The following is a 21,342-nucleotide window of genomic DNA, read 5'->3' as shown; positions in this document are numbered from 1 at the left end:
ACTGCCAGGAGAGGAGAAAAGCTTCCCTGTTTTATCAGAGCTTGCAAAACAAACAGAGGAAAAAGCACACAGTGTCCCTGTGAGGAGCAGCAGTACGTGCCTACCAAGGTCTAATGCTCTTTCCAAACCTCATTAGCTGAATGTGGCTGTGAACAACAATTTAATGACAATTTGTTTGCAAAGGCGTGAATAAACTTCTACACAGCTCTGAACATCTCAAAAATCTCTTCTAAGTATGGCTGGCAAGGACCAGACAAGCTGGTGCTGAGGTCTGGATGGAGCCTCTGGGAGCCTGAACTCTTCTCCATACTGCTGTCATAGCCCCCTGTGACCTCAGCATGACTTCACTGCTAGGTGTTGGATTTTTATCTGTAATGTCAGTGCTGGCTTTCTATCTGCAATGTCAGTCACCGGCTTGCGACTGACAAACCACCTTCAGGTGGCTGCCCAGTGGGCATCCCCTGCCACCACCTTTTGTCACAAAAGTGACAGTCTCAAACAGGGGGCAAAATGAAGTGGCAATGATGGCAGCAACTAACTCATGGAGCTGTTTGCCATGTAATCATGTGCTTATGACTTTGCAAATGCTTTGAAAATTTAGTGTAAATACTGAAACATCAACTATCTGGCTTCAGTAGGTAAAGTAATTTCCAGATGCAAAACATCAGCACTTATGAGAAGTCCAGCGCATCAGCACTAACAGCACTCCATGTACTCCTATTTTATTTTTTAAACTGAGGCTAATTTAGAAGATGAAGCATGCTACCCCCCAAAAAAAGTGCAACTTGCTCTCTCTCCTTAACACGAGACAGGATGCAACCAAGCCTGAAAAAAAAAAAAAAAAAATCTACTGCATGAGGCATCCAAAACATCGCCACAGAAGACTGAAGTCCAAATTGAAGTAAGATCACATGCAGCAGCTCTACATGATGAAGAAATACTCCAGAAGAAAGTTGATCCACTGAAACATGAGATTTTATCAGTAAGTTGAAGTACTGTGATCAAATCCACAGATAAACACAAATATGCGGTATTTACACTTTTAGAAAACTGACATTGAGGTGTTATGATAAAAGGAAAAAATACATATTGTTGAAACCAACTTGGAAACTTTACATTTGGGCTACTGATTCAACAGAGATACATGGACAAAGGGTGCTACGCAGTAAAATCAGCAGATTTTTCTGGAACCAGCCGCTCTCAATCTCTTTATTTACATACCTAAATATGCATACTAAATCCAAAGTCAGGGAGGCAGTTTGGAAGTGCTGCCTTAAGTGAAGCAAACCAAACTGAACCTCAGAGAAATCAGTTGTGCAAAAAAAAAGATTTAATTAAATAAGGAAATATAAAAGGCTCATCCCACCCTCTTCTCTCATAGAACCATCATGAACTCTCCCGAATTTCTCCTTCTTCCTCAGAAGAAAGGGATGAACTTCCACTGCTCGAGTTCTCTGCAGATTCACTGGCCTCTGAGGGTATAGGACACAAAACAAACAAACAAACCATTAAGCCATTAGTTCCAGCAATTTCTTTTTCCAGTTTGCTCACACAGAAGCAGTGTTTTCATTATTTCTTTTCCTTCTAATCACAGTTTCCTCAAGGATAGTTATTTCATAACACATAACCATCTCAATAGAGGATACAGCCCTGCAAAGGGCCTTGTTACTGAAGGAAACGTTAGGGATTCTTTTAGGTTTTAAATCTCGGTCTCTCAGTCAAGCAGCTGAGTAGAATATTCATCCCATTCAAAATTTTTCATCTACTGAGTTCAAATTGTTCTCTTGATTTGTTTTAAATGTTGTTTTTGGGGTTGCTACATAAATGTATTACAACTGTAATGAATTATAAATCATTAGCAGTTTTGTTAGGGTTTCAGTTAAGATGGGAAACTACTGAGAAATTCTAAATGGATAGTTAAGATGAGGCACATATGTGCTCCTTCCTCATATTCCAGCATCCCAAAGATGGTGTCAAGCTGCATGAATCCATGAGCTAAGGCTGATGAGGTTAAAGCTGCACAGTAACTCGTGCTTTAGGACAGGCTGCTGCATTCTGTTGAGACCACATCATGAAGCACTCATTTTCCAAACTGGTCTTAAGTCATGCATCCTGAGAACCCTTCCTTAATGAGCATGATTCCTGTCACCTCACGGTGAGGTCACCAAATGCCACTGGTTGGTGGCACTCAAGCAGCACAAAAATAAACTACAGCCAAGTAGGCATGCGATTCATATGCTGCTCTCATTGATATTTTCAGCATTTGATCCAAATAGGAATTCAAAGACATTTTTGAGCATTTAATGTCAGAGGCTTCATAAGGAAACATTACCCAAAGGGAAATGATGAAACACTGTTATTGTCTTGTCAGGATCGGTTTTACATCTGGCAAACATGGATAATACAAAGGACACAGCATGCACCTGTACAGTTTCAATGGAATTTGTACAAGAAAATAGAAGCATTTCACCCAGAAACATCAGAGGTCACATTTTGTCTACATTAAATCTAGTGTATAATCAATTAACATTTATATGTACGGAGTAATGCACAAAGTAAGGATTGTTTTTGTCCCTAAATCCTGTGAAAACTTCTATAATCCCCTACTATCTTCAGCCATGACTGACCTTGTATGCTGAAATCAGAGCACCTGTATTTTTTGCAATGAGCAATTCAAGCATCAATACACTGCATGGAAGAATGGCAATCTCCTGCCTCGCAAAGAACCTCGACAGACAAATCTTCACTTTGGTTTAGCCTGTTATTATAAGTTTTATTTAATACATATATAGATTGTCTGCACTCAAAAAGAGCATGTTTTTTTTTATTTTGATAGCACTGCCTAAGAATGCCCAGTCTCTGCCATCGTAAAACTCTTGGCAGTTTACTCAGTATAAAATTTGAACTCTAGGTTTAAATTATCTGTAAAAACAGCAGATAAAGCAACCGAGTGTTGCCATGTTTTCCTTTATTCTGTAAGGGGTCTTAACACAAAACACGAGTTTGATTATGGTGACACACTTCTACAGAAGTGATTTTCTTGTCTAAAAATAACAGTGACATAAAGCCCCCTCCCACTCTGATGTTCTGAACATCCTGAAAGAATCTGGAGGACTGGAAACTGGAGAATTCAATACCAGAAAAGAAAGTGCTTGTCTGCAATACTCTCTGTGCTATATGCCTAAATACACAGCCAAGCCAGAGCAATGACAGTGTAAAATGCTTAGCTTCCATGTATAGGATCCTAAGAAACATTAAAGGGAAGAGGGAAAACTTACAAACACATACAAAACATCTTTAATATTCCTAAGTTAAAGACCTCACTAAAACATACAATTTGCAATGTTCTGCAGGTCACTATTCACTTCTATTCCAATTCATCGTTACTACTTGACCAGAAGTATCAGGAATATAATTGTTTTGCCAAGGCAACTTTCAAATGTAACATTTCTGTTGGCCCAATAGAAAAGTAACATCCTCCACAAGTCATACTCTAAAGCTTTATGAAGACAAAAATCGAAAAAAAAAAGAAAAAGAAAAAAAAAAGCAGAAAAAAAAGATTGGAAAGACAGAGGTTTTTTTTGTTTGTTTTTCTTTTTTTTTTTTAAGATTATATAATCCTGTTGAGATACTTGCATTTTTAACATCCAGAAATGGTACTTTTGGAAAGCAAAATATTACAGCAAATATTTGATATGGGATGAAATGAGTGTGATATGACAAAAGTTGTGAAAAATCTTGTTATTTTTGCTATTAGCTATCATGTCTTCCTAACACAACCTTAACACCTCAACATGCACTTGACTGTGATAGAATTTACAGAAACAGTTACTAAAGCAAAATAAGAAAATTAATGCTTCCCAAAACCTACAATAGTTGCCAACATTCCCTGAATACCAGCTTTGGGGATGAGAGCTAAGTAAGGATCCCTGCAGCAGGAGACGGTCACTGTCTGGAAGATGCATCCTTGCACTGCACTGGGTCAAAGAGCTATCTGCATTTCCCTGCTATCAGCTCACTTCCCTCACCCTTCTGCTCCACGTTGATACAGAACCTTAGTCACTGCAGCAGCATGACCTCAAAATACAGTCACTCATTCAGCACTTCTTGGTGTCTGTGCCCTTACACACACAACCCCTCTGCCAGCTCCAGAGGTGATAATGACAACCACACAGGTCAGTTTGAGTTTGAGTCAATCAGTTCTAATTCCCTCCTGATATCTAAATCACAGGCATAGGGCTATCTTTTGGTAGCAAGGGACCTAGACCTAGAAACAATGGATAAACCAAGGTACCTAGTTTCTGTGTACAGTAGTAAAGCCACATGCAATCCTAGGATGAACATCAGCAGATCAAGCTGCTTAGACAAGACTCCTGCCTCATTCCTTGGCATGCTGTCTCACTCTCTCCTGCAGTTCACAGCACAAGAAATGTCCACGTGCAGTTTCTTGCACAGCAGATCTCGCCAACAGATCACTCAGTGAAATCTAGCCAGAACTGTGAAGATCCATGGACATTTGATACCATGGTACGATATCATTAGTCTCAGATTTATTCAGTCTCATTATACAGATACAGATCTGTGATTCAGTTGCTGCAGGGAAACAGTAATAGCCAACTCGTTTTGAAGCTTTTCCTATAGGGTGACCCGTCACTGAAAAGTATGCGATTGGATGGCAAAGTTGGGGACTAAAAGTAGAGACATGGACTCAGGGATAAATATGAAAATGAACTTCAAAACTAAAATACAAATTTCTGCTAGACCTGGACTGCCCATTAAGTTAATTTCAAGATCAAAGCTTTTCCTCAACTAAATACTTCATAAAATAACAGTGCTTTATCCTACCCAAGAAAGCTGCTTTGCCATTACCATTTTAATAACTGTACTATAACTGAGGACTATATGTCCAATTTTAGGAGTTACACTGGGAAATCAGGATGATTCCCTTTTCTGGAGTAGACTGACTTACAACTAATCTTCCCCTGACAGCTCAACGTTTTAGAAACAAACAACTCTGCTGAAATGCTATGTACAAAATTTAGCACAAGCCTGCATTACCTTAGTGGCTAAAATTATACAAAAATGGATGAAGCACCAGTAAACAAACTTAGGACAAACACATACAATACTGCTTACTGATGCAAGCCATCAACTTTAACATTTACAACAGAACATTTATAGCAGCTTTTTTATAGCAATCTTTTAGATTCCGAGGGAAATAAATAGAAGACGTACAGTACATTCCTGGCATTAATAATGGGTGTATCCTTGATTATTGTTTATTCAACTAAAATATCTAAGTATAGCATAACAGGAAATAAATATATGCTTACCTTGGCCAAGAACCACCATGTCATTCTTCAATTTTTTCAAGACCACAAATAACGTTGGATACTCAATTATTACTTTGTTTTTCAAATTTTCTAGGAGGCTTCTACTGGCATCCAGTTCATTGTACCTTAAAAATAACAGGAAAGTTTATTTTGGATTTTAATACTACCAAGAACATAATGTACACTTTCTAAAAAAAAGAAAAAGAAAAAAGTTTTTTGGCACTTCAAAGGATTTTCAGATGGTATCATGCTCAGAAGAACTATCTTATGATTCAAATTACATATTTGGGCTTATTATCCAACCACATTCATTTTATTTTTAAACCCTTCTAACACCTAAGTCTAAAGCAAGAGGAAAACTGAATTCAAATTGTTTTATAGGCAAAGATATTTTCAGAGTTCTTAATGAATATCTTGACCAAAATCAGATTCTAAACTGAAACTAAGACTTACTGTTCTACTTGTTTTCCCTCTCAGTTACTCTTAGAAAATGTTTAATACACGTGTGCGCTTCTCCTTTTTCATGCTTACTGGCTTTTTAACACTACAGGTTTAATTTATATGGTTAATATATCCTATGACATTTGCTTATGAATTATCATTTAAGTATTGGAAAGACAAAATAAAAAGCATACATGGTCTACCATTAAAGGAAAGGAACACCAGAAGAGCTCTGTTTTAGTAGAAGTAAGGCTTGCTTACCCAGGTAAGACAGCAATGACTGCCACTGGAGCAGTCACTTCCAGCAGATGGTACAAAACCTCTGCTTGCAGCAGCAGCTGCAGGAAACCCCAGCAAAGAGCTGTCATCTATGTGTGCTACAAGAGGCACATGACTCAGTTGTGCAGCCCTGACCCACAGAAGAGCTCTTCTGAAGGGTGAAGCCAGATTTAAATGGCCATATTAGTAAACACAGTAAAAACTAAACTGAACACCTTCTCAACAATTACATCCTAGAAATGTAATATTCTCTCTCATCTCTGTAAGAGGAAACCTGCATGTGGAATCTTGGGAAAAGCAAGGGCTATTTCAAAACCCTCTTTACAACAGAAACCCTGTTTCTTTCACTTGATGCAACTGCAGCATCCAACAAATGTTCTGACATTACACTACAATCTGAGTTATGCAATTCTTTCCGTAATCAGGATTATTCAATTACTATTAAGCTACTATATCACTTAAAACCAAAGGAAGTTCCGAACCAAAACACACCGTAGGCAATAAATTTCACATAGTTGCTCTACCTTCTTTCATCACTTATATATTATGCAGTTGGGCTTTCTTTTGTCATTCTACCCCCAAAACAAAACAAACAAATTAAAAAGTCAATAAAAAATCTCATAAAAAACAAACAAATAAAAACCACTGGATAGGTGAAGGGAATGTATCCTTCATGATTTTCAGTAATGTGTAATTAAGACCTGTACATCAGAGGAATCAGTAGACAAGATTACTGAAGGCAAAACAGGATTTTAGTTCTTTGGATTTCAGAGAAACATAGTTTGAACAAAAACTATTTCTCTCTCATATTCAACTTCAAATCATCATGAAAATACTTGGTTTCATGTTTCTCTCAACCCAAAGTAATTATGACCTGTTCTTAGAGAAACCCTTTAAAAGGGATAACAGTATACTGCATTTCTTACTGAATGAATATATCCATAACTTGTGGATTTGAAAAAAAAAATATTTACTGCTTTATTTACAGTACTCTAAATGCAAAGTATGGCAATACCTTTCCTTTGGCAAGAACTTCAACACATTCTTTTCTGATTAAGCAAACGTTTACCACTAAGAGGCTAAACTAATTCACATGCCACAATACACTTTCCATTATCTCATGTTTTAGACAAAACATCTTTAGCGTCCAGCTTGGCATAAGATAAAACATTTGTCCTTAGAACTATTTTATGATAGTAAATTATTAAAGCGTTAGATCACTAAGTCAGAGCTTTATCTTTTTTGTTCTTAAAGTGTATTTTATTGGTTGGCAATGGCAGAGAAAAAATCCAAATGTTTAGTTCATAATCTGTGCTGCAAACTTCAGGGAGAATGTAACAAAGAGCCTAGTGCTTCTTGTTCTCAGACTTTCTAGTTTGTGTCTATCCTATCCAGAGACCCCAGTCCCTCCTTCCTTTACACATAAAGGCACGTTGAGGTTTTCTGCTAATCCACCTGTCAGCCACTTCCTTCACTGAGCACATTTACAATCCTGAAAGAAAAATACCAGTCACTCAATTCCAGTCAAATACAGAATGGCTCTGCTGAGCAAGACTGACTTTTCATGTTCTCTCTGACAGACTTTATCACAATGAAAACCTCCCCAACTTATCAAAGAAGTATAACAGTTGTACCACAGTGGGTGAGCAGTACAACCCTCTGGCCATGAGACCGCCTTGTAATACAGCTTTTCCAGAAACTTGACTTCACCACTTCAATTTTTATTGTGAAAAGACCTGCTTGGAGAAAAACCAAAAAGCATGAATCCTAAAACAGAAACAGAACAGCTTCTTACAAGTCACGTACCACAAGGAGCCAAACACACAGACCCTGGTGTTAACACAGGGCCAAGGCCTCACCACAGACAGGGTGGGCAAGGCTGGCACAGTGTGATGAAAACTTGGGTCTGGCATTCTTGTTCTCACCATGTTTACCTACTTGGTAGGTAAAGTCCTGTACCACTAGGACTGCCTAGCCTGCCCAGTAAGAACCTACACCAGGCTGCTACTTGTTTCAGGCCCTTCAAGTTCAAACCTACGTGTGATGCATCACAACCCTGAAGTGTAAATTTGGAAAGAACCAAGTAATACACAGTTTTTTTTCTTAACTTGTGGTTACACATGCTGCTGCAAGCATCTTTCCCATTCTGGCACTGAACACACACTACTGTCCCCCTCTGCCTCACTCAGCTTCCCAGTTCCTGCACTCAGAGAGACTTCCCTTCACATCCTCCCTGGATCTTTGTATTTACCTGCTACATGTTTCCTCTGCCCCTTCCATTCACTCCCCCAGTTTCTGTGTCCAAATCATCTAATGTACTTTCCTGAATATTTTCCTGCCCTAAGCAGGGCTTTATGCCCTTGTCACAAAGTAGGAAAATGGCCTGAATTTTTTCTTCAAAAGATTCCATTTATAAGGACCACAAAGAGACAATCTTGGCAAACAACAGCTTTTGGTTTTAGCTGGAATGAAGTAACAATAACAGCTTTTTAAAAGACAAAAATTAAACAAAAATTGCTTGCCAGCAGGCAGTTTAAAAGCCTACAAAAATTGAGACAACTGAGAAAATTTAACAAGATTCAGCAATCCTACATCTGTTCCCTTAGAATCTTTTGCATTTCTTCTATGCATTGCTTTGCTACCTTTAACAAATTGCTGAAGTGAATTGCGGCTCTGCACTTTTGCTAGCACCTGCAAACTTCTGCAAAGGGTAATTTCGCTATCTATAGCTATTCTACTACCTTCCAGGAATTTGAAAATTCAGCCTAATCTGTCTCCCATACACAGGAATGCTATATTAGGTCACAGCGTCACAACAAACTCTCTCAAAGGGAGCGCTGGGCTATCATTCACTGGTGCAACTTGTCTCCACGAATTCAGACGGCAGGAAATTCCCTGCTGATCAGGTTTTCCTGAATGTCATCTACAGGAACTTTGATTTTAATAATAGAGAAAAATCTGCAATCTGGAATTAAAGATAAATTGTAACCATGTTATTTCTTTAATTTAGTCTTGTAGCTACTGGAAAGAGAATAAAGAAGTTTTTTTTACCAGTCTAAATAATTACAAACATCAGTAAAATAGATGTTTGCATAACGGTGTTCCTAACTTTCCTGAGAGAGACAGCAGCTAAAACTTGTATTCACATTTTAAACAAGGATGATTTTTCTTCCTAGAATTGAATGGAAACATCAAAATATTTCCTTTGCATAATTCAGATACAACAAATCATGTTTATCTACTTCAGGCCAAATCCTAAAAATCCACAATATTCTGCTAATTTATGAGAAGAAGGAGCATTCCTCTCTCCTTCAACGTCCCCAGGCAAAGGAGGGCAGCATTTTCTATCTGCTTTTGCCTAGAAGAGAGCAAAGACTGGGTAGAGCTTTTATAGGCTCTCCCAAGCACTCATTGTGAAGTGCTGTAGCATAGCAAAGATAATAGCTACCAGATGGACTTTCATTCCTAAGTGGTGAATAACCTCTTCGTGTGGTTATGATTTGGTGAACATGGAAGTAGTGAAATGTACTCTTGAATAAGATATAAAAGGAAAGTTATATGGCAGAAAGTAAACATGACGTACTGAAATAAAGCAGACTTTTAATATTTAACTTTGTCACAACTCTGACATTCTAAAAATCTAGAACAGTGTATCTTTTTTAGTCCATATGGAAAAGAATTAGAAAATTCAGTAAGAAAAAGGGCAGAGTCTTAAAAAAAAAAAGAGAAACAATAAAGGAAATTACTTGCTGTAATACTTCCTTTGTAACATAATTCTTAACAGCTAAACAATGCAGAAGTCTCTACTTTGCCTGAATGCTCTTAAGAGACAAAGCAACCAAATTCAACTTAATATTTTAATACAAAAATTGTAATAGTGTTTACATTGATATTTTAAAACCTCTAAACTCTTCCTTTCACTATTCTGTATGGTTTCCCTCCCAGTGGAGAATTTCCACAGTTAGCCTTAACCATGCACAGTTTAATCCATACCGATACAATTAAGATGCCCGAACAATCCTTTTTCAAACCAGACCACCATTTCCAGCAACACCTCCACCACAGCAGAGTAAATTTTTCTTCTTTTCAGAAAAAAATGGAAAATTAGGACAAGAAGCAACCTATTCTTACCAGCATTTGGCCCACCTGTCCTGTTCAGAAGCAGCTGAAAAAGCATAGGAAGAAAAGCTGCCAGTACGCCAAGAAAAGCATCTCAGACTTCATCATCACTTCCTAACTACACCTATACACACAGAATGCAAAAAGGCACATAACAGAAATTATCACATTGTTCCTTTTCATTCCTATATTTTAACCATAGGCCATCTGTACACAAAATCCCTAATAAGACAAGCTATAACAAACCAGTCTCCTCTCTCTTCTGGGTCAGAAGAGGCCCTTATATTAGGCAAATGAAAGTACTTCTGAAAATTCAAGTGTAAACTAGGAGCAAAATATCAAAATATTATAGAATACTCTTCTTACAAAGATATTTCAGGGAGTTAAAATTTCCTGGGGGGAAAAAAAAAAAAAAAAGCCCAAGAAAAGATTAGAGGGACACTAATTGTTACCTCAATTATTGGGGACAATAGTAGCTGTCTAGAAAGACTCATTGGTCTGTTCATTTTTACCCTAAAAAATATACAAAAGAGTTAATGGAAAGAAGAGATAAGCAACATAAAAGTATGTTACTGTAGAAGCACAAAGGCTATCCTTGTTTAAATCTCTCGAGAATGAGGCAATTGCATGAAGGAAAAAACACAGTGAAAGTTCTTTAGTGACAACTATGGAAAAATGTATCAATTGATGGCAAAAACCGTAAAGTAGATAAGGCATCTGTTACAACAATTTAGTGGACAGAGCATTAAGAGAGATGTGGTAAAAGGACTCAGGATACAAAATAATCTAAAGATTAACTGAAGAATAAACCATCTTGAATTTTTTAGTTAAGGGAGAAAGTATAATAAAACAAATAGGAGGAAAATATGAAGCTAACTAATGTCATTTTCTTGGATTCAGTAGAATTTGGTTCAAAGAACACAGAAACTGTGATACTAAAATTTCAAGAAAGCAAATATTTTCCCCATCTCGTAAGACACAATGACAAGAAAAAATAAAATCCAGCAGCAAGTAAACATACTATCATTTAAGTGCATCACAGCAACTGTCCTTTACAGAAACAGAAGTTTGCCAGGAAGCTGCACAAACTGCTCAAAAGCTTATGGCTTATAAATCTAAGTTGTTTATGCAGATACACTGTAAAAGGGTACACCATGACTGTCTAAGACTACACACGACTGAAATAAAGAAACAAACCAGTCTAATGAGCCAATGACAGCCACAAGGCCTAAAGGGAAAATGAAATTTCGCGAGGGAAAAGTTATTAGAATGAGTTGAATACCAAACATGAATTCCTCTAGTTTCAAAAAGTGCAAAGATTTTAGTGGAATCTCTAGCATAAACAAAAGCTGTGGGTGATTCCCTAAAAATGCAGGGAAATCAAGTTAAGTGACTTGTACCATTAAAAAACTGGCATAATCATGGGGGAAAAGTGATTGTCACAGGCCTCCTTTAATTACAGTACTTGTTACACAACCTCATGAGACAATATTGAAATAATTTTAGAGGTGGGGAGTTTACCAGGGGATAACAAAGGATGCAATGAAAAATTCTTAATATACCAAGTTCAGAAAATGAATAGATCAAGTCTCACTCGAAAGTTTAATGCAAGTCAGCAGTGCACTGACAAGATTAACAGAAATACAGGGCTCATTAGAAGTGAGCCCTCATAAACTGGCAATAATTTTCTTACACTTGGGTGAATCTAATGAACCTGTACTTCAGAAGCAGAAGTTGTTTCTTTTGGAATTTAGGATCCCCAGATAGCAAATTCAAACTTTTCAAGTTTAGCTCATATGAAGATAGTCTGAATATCTTTAACACTCTGGGCTAAATGGTGGATATATATCCAGAAATTGATACTTATTAGCATGGAAATCAAAGTGCGATAAGCCTTCCATTAAGGGGTTACTGATACTTTACAAAGAAAAGGAAAAGCTCTGAAATAAAGAAAACAAATTATTTTCTTGGCAAACAAGCAGGAAGGTCAATTCCCTCCTTGGCGGGGTCGAAACAATCAGTCCTAGCTCATTTCCGTCAGGAAGAAGAAAAAACAGAGGGATTCCCCTTTGGCAGCATCATAAGGAAATAACAAGATCTCTCCTTTCCCACTGGAGCACAAAGAGGTTCCCCTTTACTACGCCTCTGTGAAAACACTGATGGCTAAAGAGCCATTTTTCACAGCTTCCAAGTTCAGTCTATCACTTCAGCTACTCTCAAACACAAACAAATTTGTATATTTGCATCTAGAAGTGCTTTATTCCAACCTCCCTGTGCTGCCTGGTGACCAAACTGAGAAACTCAGCTAGCTGCAAGTCAGAGACTCACCTGCCTTTTCCTTCCATGAATAGCAATTAAACAGAATTTCTGAGGTGTATCCTCTGTATACTTCTGGAAAATACCGAACGGCAACCCAGATATGCATCACTGAACTAAACCCTTCAGTACATCCTACAACGTTTCCTCCCTTCTACAACTCAATTTCAGCAACTCCCCAGGCCAAAGGGCAGCAGGGGTGTTTCCAAACTGCAGTCTTCTCTTGGACTTCTTCTTGCCTTTGAGTCTGCCTTATATGAGCGTGCTACACAGCACACAGACTGCGATGAAAGCCTATTTCATACTATCCTCATGTTACATATTACGACCATACACTTAAGCTCATCCCTTAAAAGAGATGCAGGGCTAGAGCAAATTTCAGAACTGCTCTAGGAACAGCCATTCCTAGACACACATACACTTGGAGGGAGGAGAGAAAATCTGCCTGCATTCACTGGGTATGCCACTCTTATTCTATAAACCCAGTTATGATACAGAAAAGAGGCTACTATGCACAGTTTTCTTTATATTTTAGAGTTTGTGGTCTGTCTACCTGCTTTGCAAGCAGGAAGGCTCTGCACATCTTTGAATCTGCCCGCAGTGCTTGCAGAACACTATCAGATGACTAGATAGGGCAAACAGCTGGGTGAAGCCAACGCTAACACTTTTATTGGTATCTCATCCTCTACCTCTTCACTTACTCACACATTCTTCCTCTGTAAGTGGTCTGGATCTAACTTGCTGTAACACAGACTGCAGAATTTTGGAGCTGAGACTGCAACTTCAAATAAATCTTTGTGCAACAGATGTCTCAGCCTGAGATTCTCTAGCTGGGACACTCTAAAAATCCTAATGCAATACCATTAATTATAAAACAGTTCATCCAAAATAATTCAGCATGTGTTACAAAACGCTGGATTGCTGCTTTAAAAAACAGGCACATACTGGTTCATAAAGGAATTCCTTTCAGGAAAAAAAAAAAAAGAATGATTGCTCAAGATAGTAAGATGGACAAATTCTGATTTTGGAATCATCCCAAAAATCTTCTCAAAGGTCAAGTAATTGTAGTCAGACATCATAAACTTTTAGCAATGCATGCTATGGACTCAGATCATACATACTTTTTATAATCAGCAATGACTAGTTTTCTGCTTTCCTTTTATGTTGTGTAAGATAGGATTTGGGTTAAGAATGTAAGTAGATAGGAAGGCAAACTGACTACTTTTTACAGTAAAAGCTGCATATCCTGGAATCTCTTGCTCCCCATCGCTTTTGTCAGCAGAGAAACCGATGTTCAGAGAAAGAAGCAAGTGAAAAGTGATGCTGAAATGGCTGCAGTAACAAACCTGGGAAGGCTAAAAATGACCTACAAGAAAATGGAATAAAAGTATTCAGTAAGAAAACCACCAGTTTTAATAAAAAATAAACCAAAATAAAAGCCAGCTCTCTGGGGAAAAAACAGCAGCAAGTAACACACAGGAGCACTGTGTTTAAGAAACAGACTACAGACCTAACGCTATTTCTCTTGAACAGCACAAAGTAGCCAGAGCCTGACTACAGTTGTGCAGTGAAGAATGACTATTGTAAGCTCCCTGCCTTTGTAAGGCTGGCAGAACTGCTTTTGTGCCAGCTGCTGTGAGCCAGAGAGGAGCAATGAATTCTACTGTCAATCTTCAGTTGGTGTAGGCTAAAGCCAGCTTGGGGTCTGTTCCAACTCATGCCAAGGCCAGCAGCTCAGTCAGGGATTTGTATCCCTAATTCCTGTCTCATGTATACTACGTACTAAATAAATGGGAAGAGAAACTGCTTCCTAAGACTAAAGAATCTTAACAAACCACCACACACCTTTCAACACCTCCAGGAAATGCAGAGAAAAATAATGCTTGAGAAGGCCCAACCTCAGTATGTTTGTTCTGATAGATGAATCAAGTAGTATTTTTGAAATGATTTCTAATTATGATAAAAAGTTGATCCATGCACCATACTGGTAGCACTGTTTTTTTTTTTTTGTTTTTTGTTTTTTTTTTTTAAAACAACCAAACCACGTATGAAAAGCAGAAAGTAAAATCTATAAGCTCCACTGGTTTCACGTGAAGTTATTCAGAGACTACAGTGCAGAAGGAAGTGCCCTTGGAAGATCATACAAAAAATTAACATGATCTAAGGAAAACAGTAACGCCACAAATACCTGAAGCTGTGCTGTGGGTAAATATAGTAGTATTTTATAACTTATAATCACTGACAAAGAATCAGATATATAACAGGCTTTTTTTTTAATGACAGGAAAATAAATAGTTCAATATAAATATTACATTTAAAAATATTTGTTTCTATTAATTCGTATTACTCCTTGAATCCCCAGACAACAGAATTCCATTGGAGTACAGAGGCTAAAGCAAGAAGAACTTACTTCATCTTCCTGAATCTATTACTCTGACTACTGCAACCTACTAATATGATCTAACTCACAGATACTGAAAAACAATAGACTACAAAAGAAAATTCTCTTTGAGCACAGAACTCAGTCATCCAAGGAAAGAACTCTCATTTCTGCCAGCTGATCTTGAGACAGGGAAGTGCTCCAACATTACTAACATCATCCAGGCTTCTGGGAAGCAACTGCACTGGATCAGTCGAAACAAAATAAGCATTCACCACCATAAAGCAATGACATTTAGTAGAGAAGAACCTCCAATACTTGTTTAGCATTTTCTTCCCTGTGGTCCACAAGAATTAAGAGGCAAACATGCCAACATTCTCATGTCGCACCAGCCAGTGTCACCACAGAAAGTAAGAAGCCCCTTGATGTTGCAACTGGCACAAAAATGCTTTGGGTATTTTTGGCATTCTGAGCAACTGGAGAAGCATGATCTGCACCAGTACTACTGCTACAAACACCAATGCTACTACCGACCTGTTATGCCAACATCCCTAGGTAGTGTGGCTGTTTTACAACAGGAAAGCTATTCTGCACTCAGTTCCTGGAAGGAAATGGTCCAGTGAAAGCTGTGGGCTTTGCAAGGCTTCTAAGGCCAGATAGGCTGTTTTCCAAGCACCTAAATATTCCATCAGCCTACCTAAAAAGATTCTCAGAATATTCTATATTGACACACTCTGAAGCAATGTTCATGTGCTATTTTGAATATACTAACAGGTAAAAAAGAAAAATTTTATACAAAGGATCTAATAATGACGTTTAAAAAACCATTGCTTTTTAATTCCATTAAACTGAACAAATGTGGTTAAAGACAGACAACTATCTCAACTAACTTCATGCAAGATGCTACTGAATCCAGGAAGAGAGATCACTGAACACTGACTCTTAGATAAAAATATCTATGGTAAATAAAGTCTGTTGTAGTTCATTCTCCCTTAAAAATACATATCATACATAATAAGGAAGAGTAAATACCTCTCCAGCCACTCACTTAACCTATAACAAATATCAAGGATCTGTTGAATTTAGGATTTTTGTTTTTGCTTTTTTTTTTTTTTTTTTGTTACGCAAAGCCTAATAAGGCAATTCTCAGGAAAAGAAGAAAGTGCATTTCCCAAAATCAGACTGTCTAATTTGGCAGTTGCATTTTTTCTTCCCTTAGTGGAAAAAACAATACTCTTACCGTATGAAGTCACTTTGAAGGCATCCCAAATAAAGGACTGAAGGCAGTCAGGACATTAATTTATCCTGAAGAAAGAAAAGACTACTTTATAAAAGAATGTAGACTGTAAAAACCATCCAAGAGGCAGTGGCTAAACCTTTCTTGGAATAGTTTCAACCAAGGAGAGAATGGACACCAACTAAATATTGCATAAGAGGTGATAGAGGGAAGCACCACAAATGGAAAACTAACAAACCACTCAACTGCAGATGCCTTCCAAACCAAGGTTTTAAAGAAAGAAGAGTTGTGTAATACTCGTGACTTTGAATCCTCCTTCATAAGGTTCTTTATAAAGTGCAACTAAATGAGAAGACAATCAAGTGATGTAACGGTTCTAGTGTTATCAGCTATTAGCTGACAGGTACAGAGGAAAGGATGCAATGAGTGATTATACTTTAGGTTACTCCAAACAATCATGGAGTGCTACAAACTCATACTGAAAACAATTCTTACAAGTTGGTTTTAGATTAGATAGGAGCCAGAGATTAGAACAGGGAACAAGAAAGCCAAAATAAGAGCTTATCATAGATGGGAAAGTTGTATTGCCACTACTGACTACGAAAGGCACCTGGGAGCAAGAAAGCAAGCACCACGTTGTTTAGCTGCTGTTCATAATATCCATATGGCACTGGATTTATCCATTTGCTGTTAGAAGTTCTGCAGAACTCCTGTGAGGAAGTGGAAATCTGTGTTGCATGGTTAATATATATATCTTGGAGAAAGAAAAAAAAGAAACCCCCCGAGACATAAAGCATTCTGTAAAGGACCTTCAAAATGAAAGGACTGTTTGCGATGAAATGCAGAAAACAGCCAAAACTGAACCGCAAACTTCTGTTTCATAAACATTCGCAGGAAACACTAAAATCCTTCTGTAATGTACTTATCTTAAACTAGCAGATGAACATTTTATAACCCATAATAATCCTGCTTAGATGTTCTCTGAAACACCACTGCACTGCTTCGGTAATCCATAATCCCAACTATGAAAAATATTTTTCTCAAATTGTTTTGCTAAGCCAAAAAACAACATCCAACCAAACAGCACACTTTTTTTTTTCCCCCCCCAGCTTTGCCATTACCTAGAACTTGCAGAGAAGCCGTTTCTAGTGAGTCCAGGGGAACTTTAGGTAGTATGTAGATTTGCATCATTACTATACTATATCGATCCTACTCCTCTAGCCTGTCCACAGAGTGATGAAGAACATTTTGTCATGCTGGAACAGAGGCCAGAACTGTATGGAATGGGGTGGCACAGGGTGAGCTGACAGAGGCACTCAAGATGACACAAAGCAGCAGTCAGCAGCCACTGCTAGGAATTGAACAGACTCAGTTCAAGCATTCCCACTGCAACTCCAGGTACTGATTTTTACTGAGACAACATACACTCTAATTAATTTAACTGGGGAGAATCATAAAATAGACAAAATCAAAGTAGATTCTCAACTATAATGCAACTAGAGTAAAAGTTCATATTCTCTTGGAGAGCCTTAGTCACAGCAGCTATGCTAGCACAAGCACACCCAGAACTTGATGGCAGAGACAAAGCTTATGCAGACAAAAGATATTTTTCTGCTGACATGGCAGTCCCATCCCTTCAAACAAACTTTGTTCTTTCCTTCAGAAACAGAAGTTCCTTTCAGCACACTGTTTCCTCGACTGGTGCACACAGCCACAGCTGGGCCTGCTCCGCTGACCAGGAGGTGCATTTCTAATCCTAGAACCTTCTCATTATCTTCCTACAGTTCTATAATCTACATTTGCTAGTTAAATGTGCGACTCTAATATCAACCTATAGAGCTGATTCTTGGAACACAGATGAGGCTCAAACATCAGGGTATTTCATGAGATTCTTCTAAAAAGCTTCATAAAAAAGAATGCTCTCAGCTCTCTCCATGAGCTAAGGAGGTGTCATGCCCATTTATGAAGAACAAAATGGTTAAGTAAAAAAAGAAACTGATGAGCAACAGAGATTGTCCACTTTGATACTAGTTTATTTCCCAAGCCTTCTATGCTATTCACATACCATATTTCAAAAGATCAAGAGGTGAATTTTACCTGCTATTGCAGAAGCAAGTTTTTCTTCCTTTCTAAAAAAGTGAAACGTAAAAAAAGCAAGCGCCTATCCGAAAGCTTAAGCTAAGTAGCAACTTAAACAGTTGTTAACACTTCTATAACTGAAAAATATCCCAAACTGTTAAAACTAAGATACTGATGGAAAAACTAAAGAACGTGTATAAATTCTTATATTCTAAATATACAAATGAATATTCAGCATTATCTTCTTAACACTACCTTTTCAATCACACAGTAAAAGGTGACATATAACAGTAATAATTTGAATGCATTTTCAGTTTTTGCTGCATTAATTTGAGTACAAAGAAGGGGACAGAAGTTGTTCATGCTCCAGGAACCTGTCCTGAGCAGCACTGCTAACTGATGAACCCAAGCCTGCCAAAAACATTTTAAAATTAGAAATAGTTCCGGTCTCCCAGCGCTAAGTTCTAGAAAGGCTTCTTTGCTTTGTTGCTCCACTGTACACAACCTGAATGGGTGAAGTGCCTGTGCTTAATTCATGGAAATCACAGTGAAGAGAAAAAAAACAGAAATCTGCACCCATCCAGGTCCTTCCACACTCATCTTACCATGAAGCTCACAATACTAGCATTTTTTATATCCATTCTAAGAATAAAGAATTTGCAATTCTTGAAGTACATGAAAATCAGTTGAGACATTTCACTCAAAAGCAACAGGTTTACAGGTGAGAACTCTGCAAATTTTACAAACTATTTCAAATAGTGATTTCAAAGAGGGAAAAAAATTAAAACAATGAGGAGTTTATATTCTGGAGGCTTGAGTGATCAAATACATTACTCACATCTGAATAATACTTACTGGGAAAATAAATGCAGCACAAACAGGAAGTTAAGTTACAACTGAAATGTCTTTTCTGCATGTTTTTTCCCCTTAGAAGTAATATATAATGGTTTAGGGAAGCATGCTATTTCCACTTGTTACATTTGAAGAAAAGAATGTACGTTAAAAACCCTAACTAGGAATCACTGGTCAACCACATTAAGCTACATTAAAGCTGGTACACATCCTTTTCAGTAACAATGATAACAGTGGAATGTTCAAAATGGCATTTATACCATCAGAAATGATTTACTTAATGTTTATTTTTGAAATTCAAGATTACTGTCTGTTCAGGAAACAAAGAAAGCAATCTTTCACAAGTCAGAATTCTGGAAGCTACACCCAGCAATGTCGTAGCATGAAGAATGATGAGCCAGTAACTGAGAAAAATGCATTATTTCAGATGCTGCCACTGGATGCTGATGAGCAAGTCATTTTTGCTGCAATGCTTTAAAAAGACAGCTATACCATTCACTCTCCTGGGGGAGAGTAAACATATCCACAAAAGTGCTTGAAGAAGGGAACAGACATCTACACTTCTGCTGGTCAATAGAGTACTTTGCTGCTTAATACTCATCTAGCAGTGAGCTGAGTCACTTGCATGGATGGCTGCTGAAGCTCACGTAGAGGTACTCTTGCCAATCCATCAATACAGCTGTGAGCTTCTCAAATTGTCCAAGTACAAGTTAGCTGAATTTACTAATCACAGCATTTGAACAGTGCTTCAGTGTTGGCATAGAGACAGACAAAGAAATAAGATTTTTGCTGCATCATTCTTAAAGTGGTTGGTAATTACACATAGAAGTTAATCCATGGGATTGGGCTATTTATTCGTGATGTATTAAAGTTTAAGAAATGTGTTCTTTCTTTTTGCTGTCTTTAATTAATATGCACACAAACAAAGCAAAGAGCCACCTTACCTGGTGGAGTTTTGCTCCCTGTTCTCTATTTTCATTAAAATTTGTACATCTGACTGAGGAGACATTGTATATATCTTTAATCTGAAAAAAACAATGTGCAACAGAAATGAAGAAATGATGTGCTTCACACTCTTCCTCCTATCATCTGTAAAAGATGAGAATCTTTTACATATCAACAATCGAAAGCATTTCTTTATTAAAAAAGCGCATTTTCCATATCTTAAATACCTTCTAAAAATTAGGGCTGTAATTATTGGTATGTTTTTCTAACTCCTCCAAACAAAAGGATCACTGTTACCCCCACTGGGCTGAGTTACGTTACGTTTCTTAGAATTAGAGTTGCTTTATTTGATTTTTATGTTATAAATCTTGATTATCTTTTCCTGGTTTAAACGTGGAGGCTATATCCAGGGTTACTTGGTTGGTGAAAGTTGGGATGGTTTTCATCACAGCAACTAAAGCTGTAGAGCTGACAGGGACCTCAGTCCTCCACGTTTGAAGTGCAGCAAGGTTAAGCAATCTGTTCAGAACCACTCCCATCTTCTATTAGCAAAGCATATGGACGAGGCAGAAAGCAATTCAATACGCACCTCTGACAAACTACGGGATCTGATTCCACTGGATCAATGTAGGGCTTCAGGATATCAGTGAGCGTTTTATCCTCTGGCACTCTTCCCCAAAGATAAAAATCAAATACGTAAGACATGGTTCATCATGCACACAGAACTCTATTATCTGAGTCATTTAGAGAAAGCTGTATGTTTGCATGCTACAGTAGTACAGCTGAATACTTCATGGGTGAATTATAAACGTGGATCAACACAGCCCAGGTTATTGACAATTCCATATCAATTTCAACACTAAGACTTCATTGGCATCTGCAAGGAGTAAACAGATGAGTATCTCCAGTTCCAAACCCTGCAGCTTAACATGCTGTCTGTACAGACCTAAAAGTAGATACTGGCATATTTCACATCCACCTTTAGACTAGGAAAAAAGGAGAGAAACATTTGTCCATAAAAGCTGAATTTTTGGCTTTTACAAAATGCACTTGCAGGTTTTCCTACAAAGTAAACAATGAAAAAATTTCATTGTATTTGCAGGTCAGTTCCAGCACGCAGGCAAAGAGGGAATGGAAATCTTGCTGCACTCCTGCCCCATGAGAGCAGAACATATTAGCTGAGGGGATATTGCACTGTAAACGTACAAGCTGCTTGTTCACTGCCAGGAAGGAGTAGCAATCAAATATTTCCTTTGATTTGACAACCTCTCTAGCCTTCAAAGAAAAAAGTACTACACTACTTTAAGTACCTTTTAAATTTGAATGCCCTTTTAGTTAAGACACAAAATAATATTCGAGTT

The 21,342-nt window shown here is 37.7% G+C and overlaps 1 protein-coding gene across 2 annotated transcripts in view; it reads right to left on the bottom strand.

Annotated features, from left to right (window-relative positions):
- Positions 1-957: 957 nt before the first annotated feature.
- The window catches only part of ZNHIT6 (zinc finger HIT-type containing 6), a 28,562-nt gene continuing 8,177 nt past the window's right edge, over positions 958-21,342 (bottom strand). For both annotated transcript variants that reach the window (XM_085232411.1, XM_085232412.1), the window contains exons 7-10: positions 20,571-20,651; positions 19,981-20,061; positions 5,334-5,458; positions 958-1,472 (exon numbers count right to left, since the gene is read on the bottom strand). In XM_085232411.1, coding sequence (XP_085088537.1) covers positions 1,387-1,472; positions 5,334-5,458; positions 19,981-20,061; positions 20,571-20,651 — 373 coding nt within the window. In that variant the 3' untranslated portion in view covers positions 958-1,386. The remainder of the gene's footprint in view (positions 1,473-5,333; positions 5,459-19,980; positions 20,062-20,570; positions 20,652-21,342) is intronic.

Source organism: Meleagris gallopavo, chromosome 10 (genome assembly GCF_905368555.1).
Source record: "Meleagris gallopavo chromosome 10, MGAL_WU_HG_1.1, whole genome shotgun sequence".
NCBI classification, from domain to species: domain Eukaryota; kingdom Metazoa; phylum Chordata; class Aves; order Galliformes; family Phasianidae; genus Meleagris; species Meleagris gallopavo.
This window is presented reverse-complemented; position numbering and strand designations above follow the sequence as displayed.